This window comes from Saimiri boliviensis, chromosome 6 (genome assembly GCF_048565385.1).
Source record: "Saimiri boliviensis isolate mSaiBol1 chromosome 6, mSaiBol1.pri, whole genome shotgun sequence".
Taxonomy (NCBI): domain Eukaryota; kingdom Metazoa; phylum Chordata; class Mammalia; order Primates; family Cebidae; genus Saimiri; species Saimiri boliviensis.
This window is the reverse complement of record NC_133454.1, coordinates 7,979,294-7,994,737: the sequence shown is the minus strand read 5'-3', so window position 1 is coordinate 7,994,737 and position 15,444 is coordinate 7,979,294. Positions and strand designations below refer to the sequence as shown.

The 15,444-nt window shown below is 43.1% G+C and overlaps 1 protein-coding gene across 1 annotated transcript in view; it reads left to right on the top strand.

Moving 5' to 3' along the window:
- The window catches only part of PANX1 (pannexin 1), a 67,636-nt gene extending 59,344 nt beyond the window's left edge, over nt 1-8,292 (top strand). The window contains exons 3-5 of the mRNA XM_010352291.3: nt 1,163-1,386; nt 2,339-2,997; nt 3,520-8,292. Of these exons, the coding sequence (XP_010350593.1) occupies nt 1,163-1,386; nt 2,339-2,997; nt 3,520-3,599 (963 nt within the window). The 3' untranslated portion in view covers nt 3,600-8,292. The remainder of the gene's footprint in view (nt 1-1,162; nt 1,387-2,338; nt 2,998-3,519) is intronic.
- Nucleotides 8,293-15,444: the final 7,152 nt, after the last annotated feature.

Here is a 15,444-nt window from a genome sequence, read left to right as displayed (position 1 = left end):
GAGAGGTCGGCATGATGGCCTGACGCTCACTTACCAGCTTTGTGATCTGGGACCAGCGACTACTCCCGGCTTTCTCTTCCCCTTTGTAGAATGGAACCATCCATAGAGTCCCTGCCAGGATCGCTGTGAGGACTGAACATAGTGTGTCCATGTAGCTAACCATTTTCTGGTTACCTGGAGTGTTTGAGCGTCTATTCCGTGCCGGGCCCTTTGCTAAGCATTTTCCCTCAGTTATCTTCTTTAATCATCATGACACCTCTATTCCATGACCATTTCACAGATAGAGAAACTGAGGGTCAGAGACTTGGTGACCTCACTGCCCAAGGCCACAATGCTGAGCTTCAATTCAGATCTGCGCTGACTGCAGTTGACTGTCTTCCTAAGTCTTCTGCTGAAGCTAAGCCACCTCTCACCACTGGTGGTCCTGGTTACTGCCATGCTCCTCACCCTCTCTCACATTCCAATCCCCTCCTGGTTGGTGTGTGTCTGTACCCTGATCCAACGCTCTCCTCTTGATTTCCTTGCCTGTTGTGGATGGCCTCTGTGGGCCGCAGTTTATCCAACTGTAAAATGAAGGCATTGAACTGCCTTCAAAGTCTGTTCCACGTGCATTCTGTGAATTCAACTGCTTATTTCAGCAGTCTGATTACTGAGTCACTGAAGTCAAAGCTTTTCTAATTTGTTTTGGGAGAAGTTATATGTTTCTTTGGCATTTTCCCAGATTCCAAAGGAGGGCAAAAACGGAGCTGTGTGCCTTCGTTGCTTTAAAACCACAAAAATTAACAACAAAAACCCAGCAGAAGCCTTTGTGGTAGTTAGTTAGGGGTTTCTTAATTGGGTTTTTGTTCACAGAACAAAAGGAATGGGAGTATTTTTTTTTTTTCTTTCTAATCACAGAAGGAAAAGTACACACCGTGTGTCACCATACAGTTGCCAGTTACTTCAAATTAATATCAATGGAAGAAAAAAAAACGTCGTTGCCAGTGTCAGATATTACCTGGATAGGTGAATTTGGCCATAAGAAGTAGTTATTAGGTGATGAGCCCAATTTCCACAGCGTGCATTTGTCTCTAGATGTAAATAAATGAGAGCATCATTTGGCACCATTAGGTGACTGCCTGGAGGATCTCACAAGCCTGTGATTTGTTCCCTTGTTTTTCAGTTTTTCCCATATATTCTGCTCCTCGTTGCAATCCTCCTGTACCTGCCCCCACTGTTCTGGCGTTTCGCAGCTGCTCCTCACATTTGCTCGGACTTAAAGTTTATCATGGAAGAACTTGACAAAGTTTACAACCGTGCAATTAAGGCTGCAAAGAGTGTGCGTGACCTTGACCTGAGAGACGGAGGCTGCTCAGTTCCGGCTGTTACCGAGAACTTAGGGCAAAGGTAACTTAGCCCCAGCAGGCGGCTCCTCAGGTTTTGTAGGACAAATTCTCTGCCCTTCTACTGCCAGTCTGGGCCCAGAGTTCTCGTTGCTAGGAGGCGGGGCAGGAGTGGAGGCAGGGGGACGTCATGCACCTAGTGACAGCCTGTAGGCTCCAGGCATGTCCACTCTCCCCAAACCTCACCCCCAGCCATTTATTTGTCCTTCCGTCAAGACTCCTTCCCTTGATGAGTAAAATGTTACCACCTCTCATTTTAAAACTGCAGTTCTTGTAGGGGTGATAGATTGAGATACTACATGAAGCTTGCTTGCTTTAATCTATTTAACTCCTAAATGGAGATGCACAGAGGATTTCAAGGCACACGAGTCGTGCCTTGCCTTTTCATGTTCTTTGGTTCTTGTTATTGAATAATTGAAATAATAATATTAAGAGCCACTATTTTTGGATAGTTCATAGATCCCACACACTGTATTGAGTTAAATACATTATCTCCTTCAGCCCTCAGATCAACATTACCAAGTGCACTTGTTAACCTCCCCTCCCCTTTTATTCTGGATAAAAACACTCTCCTGTAAGTGGGAGTGCTGGGACCTGAATCATGCCCCTTTGACCCCATAGTTTGTGCCCATACCCCCTGAACTGTCCCCACCTCTCCTTGTAGGAGGCAGTGTTTACATGTATGTAGCATTTACCGGGTACCAGGCATCATTCTAAAAATTTCCAAATATTAACTCATTTAACTAACTAGGCCTTATATTTAAGGGTAAAAAAGTCTTATTATTCCTTTTCTTCCTCCCCTTTTAAACTGATTTTATTCTCTACTACTCTACCAAAGTTGTAGGTAGAGAAGTATGGGTGTTTGAAATCTTTGGTGTGACATTGTCTAATGTGTTTCTGCCTTTAATATTTGATGGTCTTGGTGAGTGTTTATTTTTGTTTCCTTTATGTTTTAGTTTGTGGGAGATATCTGAAAGCCACTTCAAGTACCCAATTGTGGAACAGTACTTGAAGACAAAGAAAAATGCGAATAATTTAATCATCAAGTATATTAGCTGCCGGCTGCTGACACTCACCATTATACTCTTAGCGTGTATCTACCTGGGATATTACTTCAGCCTCTCCTCACTCTCGGATGAGTTTGTCTGCAGCATCAAGTCAGGGATCCTGAGAAACGACAGCACAGTGCCTGATCAGTTTCAGTGCAAACTCATCGCTGTGGGCATCTTCCAGTTGCTCAGTTTCATTAATTTTGTGGTTTATGTCCTGCTGGCTCCTGTGGTTGTGTACACGCTGTTTGTTCCATTCCGACAAAAGACAGATGTTCTCAAAGTATACGAAATCCTGCCTACGTTTGATGTTCTGCATTTCAAATCCGAAGGGTACAACGATTTGAGCCTCTACAATCTCTTCTTGGAGGAAAATATAAGTGAGGTCAAGTCATACAAGTGTCTTAAGGTCCTGGAGAATATTAAGAGCAGTGGTCAGGGGATTGACCCAATGCTACTCCTGACAAACCTTGGCATGATCAAGATGGACGCTCTTGATGGCAAAACTCCCATGTCTGCGGAGACGAACATAGAGGAGCAGGGGAACCAGACAGCAGAGCTCAAAGGTAGGGTTTGCTCTTGGCAGAAGCTGCAGGAGCCCACCAAGAGCCTTTGCAGCAGCCTTGTGGGAATATTGACAGTCTTACCCTGCCCATCATTTAAACCATCTCCAGGCATTAAGAACCTTAATAAATGCCAAGGGGGAACCCCTGATTATTAGGAGAGAGAGGAAAAGAATTGGAGCTGCGCCACATTTCCAAAGAAGGACAATTTCTGTGCTTTTTCTGGTGTTTCTTTCTTGCTCAGCACACTTCCTTGTCTTTCTTGCATGTTTTTGTCTTATCTTAACTGGCTTTCCTCCTGTATCTCTGATCCCCTTCTCTGTTACTCTCTGACTTTCTCTTTCAAAGGGGACTGAAAGTTTATGGATTTGTTTTCTTGTCCTAACTTCAGTGCGCTCTGAAGTTAGGCTAAGAAGCAAAACATGGTATAGATTGTGAGAGAAATTTTTGGAAGAAGAGAAGTCGATTAGTATTGATAATTCCTGTTACATTTCTGTTACAAATATTTCTTTTCAATTTTGACAGATAAGAACATAGACAGTGACGCTAAAGCAAATAATGGAGAGAAGAATGCCCGACAGAGACTTCTGGATTCTTCTTGCTGACGATTATTTTACTTGAACTGTAAATCTGTGACTTCTGTGACAACGGGATTTAATTTGGCAAAAGCACCCCTGTTGGTTTCACAACAGGTTTGTCATAAATGGTTCTTGGTTGGAGATATGGAGCATGTCTTAGTCCCTAATGCAAATGGTGGTCAACAAAAAGCTATGGAAGAATGGTTTATGAACGTCCCATAGGAAGCACCTCAGAGATTAGTAAACTGCAGCAAGTAACTATGTATAAGTCCTCATCAAATGAAAAGCAGAAAGACAAGAACAATTAGTCAAGACCAGGAGCCCCGTTAGAGCCTTGGAGCAATACCTTTCTGTACCTGTGGTGAGACACGACCTACGGCTACTGGAAAACAAGCACTTGAGGATATTTGTTTTGTTTTCATGGAATAATCATATGTTTGGATATAATTTAACATGAGTTTCTTATGTGCCCTTCAGGATTGTCTGACCAGAAAAGCATTCACTGGCTAACTAATGACCTGTGTCCTAAGTTAGGTGCAAGTCCGGTGCCGTGGCGCAGACTCGAGCTCTCTTTACAGTGTTAGTTGTCAACCTTGGCTGATGGAAGTCCTGAACCACTGTTTGTCACACTGTGCCTTGAAAGGCAGCAGGTCCAAGTGCTGCTCTCTCTGAAAACTGACTTAACGAGATGAAATCTAAAGGATATTCACAGTGACTTCAATTTCAGGAAAGAAGGCTTCCAAAAGAGCCCAGTGGGGATATCTGACACCACAGAAGACATTAATTCAGTCACTTTCAACGAGTTTGTCTACAGGATGTTTGTGTTATCAAAGGCATTTGAAACAGGCTTTTACTTAATAATGGAACACAGGATTATTTAAGTGAAGAACACTTTGCCTAAATGTGATCAGAGCATATAAAGGACATTAGCATGCTCCATGCGGTGTGCTTGGAGCCAGAAAAACTTAGCCGTTTGTTTATATTTAAGCACAGCTTTAAGGAAATTCATTTTAGTTTATACAGTGTCAGAATTGAGACCATTTGGGAAGAAAAGTCTAGCACCGCTAGGGAATTAGAGCATAAAGATTACAAATGGTTAGATACAACAAATGCGGGCTTATTTCCTAAACATGTAAAGCTGATTCAGAACATATTAAAAACCGTTCCCAATTACACTATGTAAATAGATCCTATGTTCACATTTTACACACCCAGAAAAAAATCTTTAACATCTGTGGACCTTCCAAGTTTTTTCTTAGAACGTTAGCACATTGCATCAGTTGAGTAATCCTCAGGAACCTCCAGGTTTACTTTTGCCTCTCACGGACAGTTGTTTACATAATCTAATCACTGTTTTCTGAAGAATAGAAGTTATATAAGCTGCTGTCTGCCTTTCAGAATATTCAGAAAAGCAGATTTCATTTGTGCTTCTATGATAGTTTCTGAAATGGAAAGCTAATGATACATATCAAAGTAGCAACCAGTGCTTTAAATTATTGTGTTACATGATATTTATTACTGTCGAATTATACTGTGACTTAGCAGTAACCTAAATAATTGAATTTGCCAAATTATTATATTGCCATATCTGAGATATTCCATTACAAGTTGCTACAGTGGTTCCTTTTGAAAATGTAAAAAGATTTTTGAGATATATTTTTCTAGAATATAATTTTTTTTACAGAGAGCTTCATCTTTTTTGTAGACTTATCCTTACTTTGTATTTTGAAATGGTAAAAATTTTAGGAGACCAGGCAGTCTCCAAGTCCTACCGTGTGAAATCTTTTAATTTAGTGTTTGTGTAATTGGAGTCCTTGGCCTCTCTTTCAGTACATTTTCCCATTCCCACTCTCTGAGCTTCAGCAGGGTCTGTGATATCCCAGGCACCAGTAGCAGGTTGGATGTACAGCTATGCATAGGCAAGTCCCGTCCTTGAGGACTTCAGTCCAGCAAAAGGCAGCAGAGACATGGGCTGGTGCCTAAGAGGAGAAAGTATAGCCACATTAAAGGCTATGCCAGAAAACACCTAACAGATGCTCTGTGTTCTTGGGAGAGGCTGCATTGTTTTTTCTCTCCCACAGTTTAACTGCTAGTTTTGAGAATACAGTTGTCATTTTTTCCCAGAGGCAGATGACCATCTTAAGGTTCTTTAGCTGCAAATCCTCTACGTTGGATTTTGTGCAAAATAGTCACAGTGATTTTGAATAGTAAGGGGTCCAGTTGCCCTTTGAAGCTTCCCTCACCGGGATGACAGGACAAGCCTGTGGAGGATATGCAGCTACTGGTGTACAATTGTCAGGGCCCCACAAGGCTGGTATGGAGGCCTGGGGATACATTTCAGCTTGGACAGAATATTATTAGGACAGGAAAACTCATCCGTCTGCTGTGAGCTGCTGGCTTGGAGGATGACTTTTTAGGAGCCAGTTTCCTGAAGAGAAATGCTTTTATAAAGCACTCATTGCTTTGTAAACGGGGACAAACGGATCCTAAATGACCACTCCAGGGTTGCCGATTTTGTTTCCGGCTCACGTCTGCCTACTAAGCCGCCAGGAAGCTGCTGAACCTGGCTGGAAACAACAGTGTGGCAGCTGGGAGTGACCGAGTACTCTGAAAGCAGCGTTCCAACACGTCTTTGCGAAGGGATGGGCAGAGACCTCCAGCATAGAGGTTCTTACACTTTGTAGGGTGACAGCCCCCTTGCAGATATTTTTATAGCTATAGACCCTCTCCTCCGAGCTACAGCCCACATTTTCAGTGCACTTTAGGAGGTTATTATAGTCCATGCCTGTGAGGTGAAGCAGCAGCACTCCAATGGCTGAAGAGCAAGCTATACAGCAGAGAATGGGGTTCCCTTTGCCTCCGTGAAAACCACTTCCCCCCAACACTGTAGCAGACTCAGCTATACGTTTGCTTAGTTCAGCACGTGTACGTTCTTCCGGGTGAACTGTACCTTTTGAGTACCTGCTGCCTGCCTTTTCTAGAGTCAGATCTCACAAGGTCAGCAGAAGCTTGGACAGCAGCAGGCCTGCAAAGACCAGGCAGCGCACGAACTGCTGCCCTCCCCCTGGCCACAAGGCGTCATCTTCCTTCAGGTTCAAGTAATAATTCCTGTTTCGCCTCACTGGAATGTGGGGAGGAAGACTCAACACTATAAAAGGCTGCATCCTACCTTCCGGTTGTACTGTGAGAAAGCTGGAAACCTCCACCTGTACAGTGGGTCTGGTTTGCATGTTTATGTTTCATTTGTGGGAACTGCTTGGCCAAGAGTGAGCTCGAGTGAGCTCAGGTCAGGGCAGCAGGGCACTGACGCCTTTGTGCCTATGAGAATTAGCTATCAGAGGTGGATTTTTTGACACCTTTTAAAAATGTGCTCATGTTTGCGTCATTTTGCTTATTGTCAGTCCTAGGTCCATCCGAGGTTTGTGAGGGTGAGAATTTGTATGCACTGCTGTATTGCAAGTGCTTAAAACAGAGACTGGCCCAAATGAGGCATTCTGTAAATGTTTGTTAAAATGAATGGACAGACTCTTAGAATAAACCCTAGTTTGCTGACAACTGTGATTTGATTTTAGAAGGCAAACTGTGATTTGATTTTAGAAAGGAGAATGTGGGGGAGACTCATAGGAATAGTTCTGTAAATGAATAGCTTTCTACCTTAAGTAGTGACCGTCCTTAGCTTCTTATGGAGTGAGTCCTGACCACTTTCCAAGTTCAATACAAGTTCAAGATTGCCTCTCAATGATTAGGGAAATTGAAGCGTTAAAGCTCCTGGTCTCAGTAATTCCCCAGAATAAACCTCTTAAAATGGGATGTTGATGCAAATGTACAATTACCAGTAATTGAGGTTTTATCTGAGGGGATGGAGATGATGAAGTGGCCCCTTCTGGGAGGTCGTTGGCATTTTGGCCCAATTTTTCACAAGTAAAGTGAAACCATTTAAAACTATGGGCAAAGATTATATTGTGTCATGTATATAATACAATAGATACTAATTTCTGGTTGGCTTTTCTGCCTGCTTTAAAGGAAATGTATCGTTTCTGGGCTCCTCTTTTAGCTGTAAAAATACTTTGTCACTAAAGCATGAAATTTAATCAGCAATTGTTTTTCAGGTTCCTGAAAGCTATAAAAATTTCTCGTGACTTGAGTGTTTTTTTCCCCTGCTCACCACAAGAGAAAACCCTTGTAGAATTCTGCAGTGTTACAAGTGTTTCCTACAAAAACTGAAACCATCAGCTCTTTAACAAGTTGGCTTTTTAAAAGCACATAATTGCAATTTAATGGTATTCTGTAAAGTGGTGCTCTAGGCATGACTTAAATTCTTTTTAATGACTACATTTCTTCAAAACTTTGAGAGAAAAATGTGTTCTTTTGCTGCATCCTTTATAAGAAGACTGCCAACAGATGAAGAATGACTTTACAAATTAAGGGCGTCTTGGTTTCGTTTCCACAAAGACAAGAACAAATCATGGTGTTAGGAAAGGATCCTTAGAAGAACACAAGAATCTGGAAAGCCCTTGGTGGTTATCACTATTATATTTTATATTTCCACAGAAGTGGAAATATAAAATATAGCCAAGCTCTGCATTTTGAGCCTGCTGACTTTCATTTAAAGAGGGATGAAAGGTTGAAAATCCAGGCTGCTGTGTCTATAAAGGTCAAACCGTGTTTGAGTTCTTCACTGTTGTATCCACCTAAATAAAACTGTGTATGTAATGAAAAATGTCGTAATAGTTCTTGCCTTCCTTTTTGGGAGATGTAATTGGAGACGCATCCCAAAATGTCTTGAGGCCCATTCCTCTCTGCTGGAAACATAAAATTCAGTAGGCTTCATGCTACTTGCTAAAATCCAGCTGGCAGTAACTAAAGGAAGAAAGTCCTTGATTAAGGACTCACAGATTCTGGAATTTCTAAAGCACACATAACATGCTTTCTGATAGAGGACCGTTTGCTGGGCTTGGGGAAAAATGATTCGAAACCATGTGCTGCTAAATACGGGTTCGCCTGTGCACCTCTCTCAAGAGGAGGACTCTTGTACAATGGTCAGTTAATGCAGCTTACTGTTGTGGGTAATCAGAGCCATGTGAAATTTTAGTGCCATTCCTCACGTATCACAAATACAGGAAATTCTAAGTCCTAGCTTTGACTGTCTTGCTCACCAGCTGTTCTCAGGGTGGCAACCCCACGACCCTTGGGTGTTGTATTAGTTTTCTATTGCTCCGTAACAAATTACTGCAAACTTAGCAGTTTAAAGCAATACACATTTATCATCTTGCAGTTTGCTGGGTCAGTAATCTGGACACAGTATAAATGGGTCCTGTGCCCAGGGATTCATAGTGCTGCAACCCAGATGTGGAAGGTTGTGTTTTTATCTGGAAACTTAGCTGGGGAAGGGGCTGCTTCAAAGCTGCCTTAGGCCGTTGAAAGGATTCATTTTGCCAAACTCAGAATCAACTGATTTGGGACCTTAATCACATCTGCTAAAACCCTCCACCTTTGCCATATTATCTTGGCCAGAATCAAGTCACAGGTCCTGCCCCTACTCCAAGTGGGAGTCATGGGACCACCTTATGCTCTGTCTGCACAGATAACCTAAATCCTACCCTCTCTGTCTTAGAGACCTGTAGCTTTTCCCCCTTGACAACCTTCTGAGACCCGCCTCTGTTTCCAGGCCCTTGTCCCTCGTGAATTCCTCTGATAGTCTTACCGTATCTAACACAGCTAACACATTTCCTATCTGTGAACTTTCTAGAATGCAGCTATGATCATGCAAACCTACCCTAGCATCCCACCACCACGACTTTTAAATCCCTCCAGACTCTCTAGATCTCAGGACAAAGAACAACCTTGTTTCTTAGACCATACAAGGCCCCACCTCTTCAAGATCATCACACACCCACTACTCTCATCTCTGACACAGCCTCCTGCACTGTTTCTTAAAGGCCTCTCTGCTTTCTCAGATGCCGGCTATCCTCACCTGCCTCATACCATCTATTCAGAAGTCAGCTCCAATCTCCCCAGCAGGAAGTATTAGTGACCTGCCCTGCCCTTGTCCTGCTTAGGTGCCCTCTGTGCTCATTCTTGCTGTTGCTCCTGGCCTCAGTGCTTAGCACTCTACACTACCTTGATGGCTTGGTCTGTCTCCCCTGCTTTGGAGGCCCTTGAGGCTAGTGATGCCTTCTGCATCCCTGTGCTCCCAGCACCTGGCACGCAGCCTGAGGCCCATGTGCTGAGGGATTATTTAGACCCTTGTCTGCCCCCATGAACGCCTTCTGAACATGTCCACAGTGGATAACAGTATCTGGTTAGAAGTGAATTCTTCTCCCAGGCCTTATCCACCTCTATCACAACTCCTCCTACTTTGCCCCAATTCAGAATGGCCAAGTACAGCTCATCCTCTATTTCCTTCTCCCGTTTTCGTGATTGACGGCTTGCCTTAACTTGAAGGCTTTTTGAAACACTTCTAAGGAGCTTTTCTTGGTGGTGCTTTCTCCCATCTGTGCACATGCTAATTTACTCGAAGTAGCCTCACTTTTCTAGAGTTCTAACATTCACCACCTTCATTTGAACTCCATAGTTGGGCGTGTTATTGATCTGGGATACTTAATGCCATTGTAGTAAGAACAGTGATGCCTTTTCGTTGTGTCCACCCAGGGAAGATGTTTATGAAGTAATCCCTCACCCCACATCCCCCTTCCGCTACCACCCAGTGCTGAGAGCAGGGGAGGGTGGAGAGAGGCTGAGCTGGAGGCTACCGACCGGTGTCCCTCTTGATAAAAGCTAATTGCAGTCACTAAACTGCAGACGAGATCATTTACCCATCAGATCCCATCTCTTCTCCCCTCATATAACGCCAGTGTTCTGAATTCCCCTACCAGGAATGGAAAGAAAAGGCCCAAATGCTCCTCTATAGTATGCTTCAGGCTGGGGAGACCCCTCAGGGGAAGGAGAAGCATGTCAAGCCCATGAATGAGGAAAACTCAATGGATCACTCTGAGAGCCCTGTTCCAGTATTGCAATGTGCCTTTTCTCAGACACAAGGAAACGGAATGTGAAACTAAGATGTTACCAAAAAATCACTTCCAAATTCCCGGAAATGAAATTCACATTACCTCGGGAAGCAAAGACTCTAATAAGAAAACCCAAGCTTTCATGGAAGGTTCAGGAATTAAAAGGAAATGTTCTCATGGTAATTTCAGAGGTAAAGAGACCCATAAAGAGATTGATCTCATTTGTTCGAGTATCAGAACTTACAAAGGAAGCATTTTTAAGTTCAGAGGCTTTTGTAGTTCTTACCATCTTTCTAAGTAACCCATAAGAGAAGCTTCATTTAAGAGAAATTACCCAAAACTATGCCTGTGGCAAAGAGAGCAGGGGAAAAAAAAAAAAAAAAACCCTGAAAATTAGAAAAAGAATAAGGATGGTCTAGACAGTCTGTCCAGTTGAATGAGATGTGTATAAGTAACTTTAAATTTTCTAATAGCCACATAAATGAAATGAGTGAAATTAATGGTTATTTTAACCTAAAATATCCAAAAGATAACCTAATATATCCAACTTGTAATCAATATAAAAATATTGAGATATTTTACATTTTTATACTAAGTTTTTAAATTTTGGTGTGTATATTTTACTTCGAGCACACCTCATTTCAGACTGGCATCATTTAAACAGCCAATAGTCACATGTAGCTAGTGGCTACCATATTGGACAGAGTAGGCTGACCAGACTTTTATGCAAGTCTGTTCCCACCTAATGAAGTGTTCTTTGCTATCCCTGTGTCCTTGTCAATGTCTTTCTTTTGGCCTGGGATTCTCTTCCTTTGAGTTCTGTCTCCTTTCTGAAAGATTAAGTTGTCCTCTAAGCAGAATTGGTTAACTGGCTGCATAGTCTCACCGGCTCACAATGATGCAAACCACTCCCTCCCTTTGAAGCTTTGGAAGCCGAAACAAACTAGTAAGAACTGGGCCACTTCCCCAATGCCCACACTATCTTGCCTTACTTGTCAATATTGATGTTTATTTTTTTGTTTTGTTTTGCTGCTTTTTCCTGTTCTCATAAAAGCTACAAGTCAGTTAAATTCAGGCGTCTTAGAGCCTTCTTAGTAGTCTTTGTTAAAAATTATTCGACGCACTTGTTAAAGCACTGGATGGCAAACTGTATCCAGGACCATCGCAATAGGTGTAGGGACCACTGCAATGGGATTTCACAGCAGGAGAAATTGGGCTCAACTTTGAATACAGCATAGGCAAATGGAAACTTATAACCAAGAAGCAGGGTTGGGGGTGGGGGATTAGTAGATGGAAAATTACTAAGAGGAACCACCAGAGGTTAAGGAGATTCTGGCCAACCTGACCTAACAGTAGGAGCAAATAATCTGTCAACCTTCCCACCTCAACCTCAGTCTAGCAACATGCTGAGCACACAGCAAGCTGAGGGGAGATGGATGGAAGCAGAAAGTCACTGTGGATGATGAAGTGTTTCACCCCTGTGACAGCTAACTGTAGGTGCTCAGTCATTCTATATCCCGTGAAGTAGAGAAAGAAATTTAGTAAGAGCACATGGTAGAGTCCCTCCAAAAGAGTTTTCCCGTCAGATGAGCTTTCTAAGTCATAGACTCCCACTGCCTAAGTGGAGAAGATTCGTACCCTATTTGCTTCCAGCCTAGTGCTCCCTTCACTAGTGTGCCTTCCTCCAAGCCTGCAATCTGCCAGGGGATTAATCTCCCACTTGGCCCAAGGATGGTCTTTATGTAGCACATCAGCTGAGAAGCTGGGCTCCTAATCAAGCGAGTGAATCATCCCTGAGCATTGATCAGGTTGGGGCAGGGAACCAAGGGTTGCTGGCTTTTCCCTAGACAGGAAGCTCCCATGAAGAAATGGCCTTCATGACTTTAAACTCAATTGCAGAGTGAAATTGGTATTCATTCATTCAACAAAGGGTTTTTCAAACATCAACTATCTGGTATTGGGCATATTAAGGTGAAAAACCCAGCAAGCCTCTGGCCTCATGGAGTGTCCTGGGAATGATGGTGGCAAAAAGGGAGAGGAAGAAGACCAAGAAAGGCTTGATTCTTTGTGTCCATCTATAATTTCACTTCTCTGAGCCATTTGCCCAGTGAGGGGCTTGGACTACACAACCTCTAAAATCTAGTGGTCTGTGCCTCTGGGGTCTACATCTTCTTTCTTCATGTCCCACACTAGATCCCTGGGAATCCAGATGGAAGGAAGGAAGGAAATTAGTATTCGTTGAGTGCCTATGTGCCAGGCATTAAACAATATGTACTGGCTTATTAATTCATCACATTCCAGTGAGGATGTTCCTTTAGTTTTGGGGTAGGGGACGTTAAGAGAATGGATTCTCAAGACGAGCCGCCTGAGTTCTGGCCTGAGGCTGCCCACTGACCTGTGTGACCTGAGTTCCTGACTCCTCTGGGCCTAAGTTCCCTCCTCTATGACAGAAAGTCATGGGTTTTGATGAGGGATGAAGTCGATTAAACAAAGGCACTAAACATAATGCTGGCACATAACAAACAATCCCTCAATCTTTTTCAAGTCTAGCAGCATTTTCTTTATTCACATCATAAGCCATGTTTGAAGGATAAGAAAATCCCTAATAATTGGGGCATTACAGAAAGCATATTGAAAAGGCTCAATTTGAGTTTTGTTATCAGAAAATCTAGTTTGGAGTCTTAGCTCTAATACTTACAAGGGGTGACCCTGTGAGTCACTTAAAATGTTTTTCTCTGTACCAGTGTCTACTTTTCAGGGTTGTTGTGAGGATTCAATGAGAGTAATGTACCTGGCACTCAACAGGAGCTCAACAAATAATAGCTAGTCATCTCATCTCGAATAGAAACCCATTTACAATAGTTGAGTGAAAAGGACGTCATTTGGAGCTGCTGCCCAGGATGCAATGGAGGCGAATTCAGCTGGGAAAAGATACTGGAAAGGCCGTTGCTAAAACAGAGAAAAACCACCTCTTCCAAAAGCAGGAAGACACCCTACCCGCAATCCCCAGGTTTTGTCACTAGGCGAGTGGCAGCAAAGATGGCAGAGTTGTGAAGGGGCCTTGGGCATTTTCAGAATGACTCAAGAGCATCTTTGACTGAGTACAAGTAGCAGCCAGATGGACCCTGTGGGCGTGAACCTCCTGAGCATTTGGAGCGGAGGCTTCCCCGGGGAACCCCAGCCCCCAGGCCCATTGCACAAACCTGCGTGGGCCTGGCAGGAGATGCACGCTGTGCCCAAATCAGCACTCCTGTCCCCGGGCCAGGGCTGCCAGCTCATCATCCTGCCCCACCTGGCTGGGGTGGCAGAAGGTGAATCCCAAAACAGGCCACTGGCTCTTCTAATTTTCTACTCCCCCTTTCTCTTTTGTCATTAATTAGTTTTAGTTTTAATTTTAAAGGATGATGCAAGCTCTTGATGAGTACACATTCATTGCAAAAGAAAATCTGATAATAAAGAAATATAGTCATTCATTGCTTTACAATATAGATGTACTCTGAGAAATGCTTCTTTACGTGATTTCTTCATCATGTGAACATCATAGAGAACTTACTACCCTAGCTACTATAACCTAGCTAGTATAACACGCCTACACCGTATGATGCAGCCTATTGCTCCTGGGCTACACACTTGAAGGCGTGTCACTGAATTCTGTAGGCAATTGTAACGGTGTTAAGTGTGTGTGCATCTATCAATTCTAAACATAGAAAAGGTACAATTAAAATAAGATATTATAGTCTTAGGAGGCCACTTCTGCAGTTCATCCTTAACCAAAATGTCATCACTGCGCAGTGCGTGTCTGTCTATGGAGTGAAGGGCCTCCATGCATTGCTGTCTCTCCCAAGTTCAGTCTGGGCTGCCCAGTGGAGTCACGGTTTTCACCAGAGTGTCCACCTCTTTCCTCGTCTTGAGGTCTGATACCCTGCACCAAGCTACCTTGCTCACCTGATTCATGATTTTAAGACTGAACTGTTTCAGAAGGCAAAGAGCATCATAATTTTCATACATATTTACGCATATTTTTCTATCAACATGTAACATTTCAGTCAAGTGCCACTGGTTTGAGGATTTCTTTTTCAAGTGGATTTAAAGAGGCTCTGAAGGCCAGCAGATGCAGTTTTGCTAACACAACGTATGGAACTTCTTCGATCTTCTTACAACACAGTATTCAACCAAGAACTAATGATAATATCACCTACGTCAGAAGACTCTTGTGACAGTTAATAGAGGGAACAGATGTCAGCAGCTACAATGCCTGGCACAGGTGAAGTCTAGTGTTAGTTCTGGTTATTTTATTAGAATCTGTTGTTTGCCTCACAAAACTCTCAGTCATTTTTTTTTACTGTATTTTAATGTTTTTATTATTAATTAATTAATTTATTTATTTATTTTTGAGGTGGAGTTTCACTCTTGTCACCCAGGTTGGAGTGCAGTGGCGTGATCTTGGCCCACTGCAACCTCTACCTCCCAGGTTCAAGGGATTCTCCTGCCTCAGTCTCCCAAGTAACTGGGATTACAAGCGCCTGCCACCGTGCCAGGCTAATTTTTGTATTTTTAGTAGATATGGGGTTTCACTATGTTAGCCAAGCTGGTCTGGAACCCCTGACCTTAGGTGATCCACCCACCTCAGTCTCCTGAAGTGCTGGGATTATAGGCGTGGAGCCACTGCGCCCAGCCTATTTTCGTGTTTTTATTGGTCACCTCATAATAGGAATGCATCCAGTTGACAGTCTCCAAAACATGCCTGTAGAACTTTGGCTTCTGATAATCCAGAGTCCAAGTCCATAGGAGTCAGTTCCAGTGCACAGGACTTAACAACGGGTGTGTACATTTTCCTGATTATTCTCCCCTATGCACTCATAGGG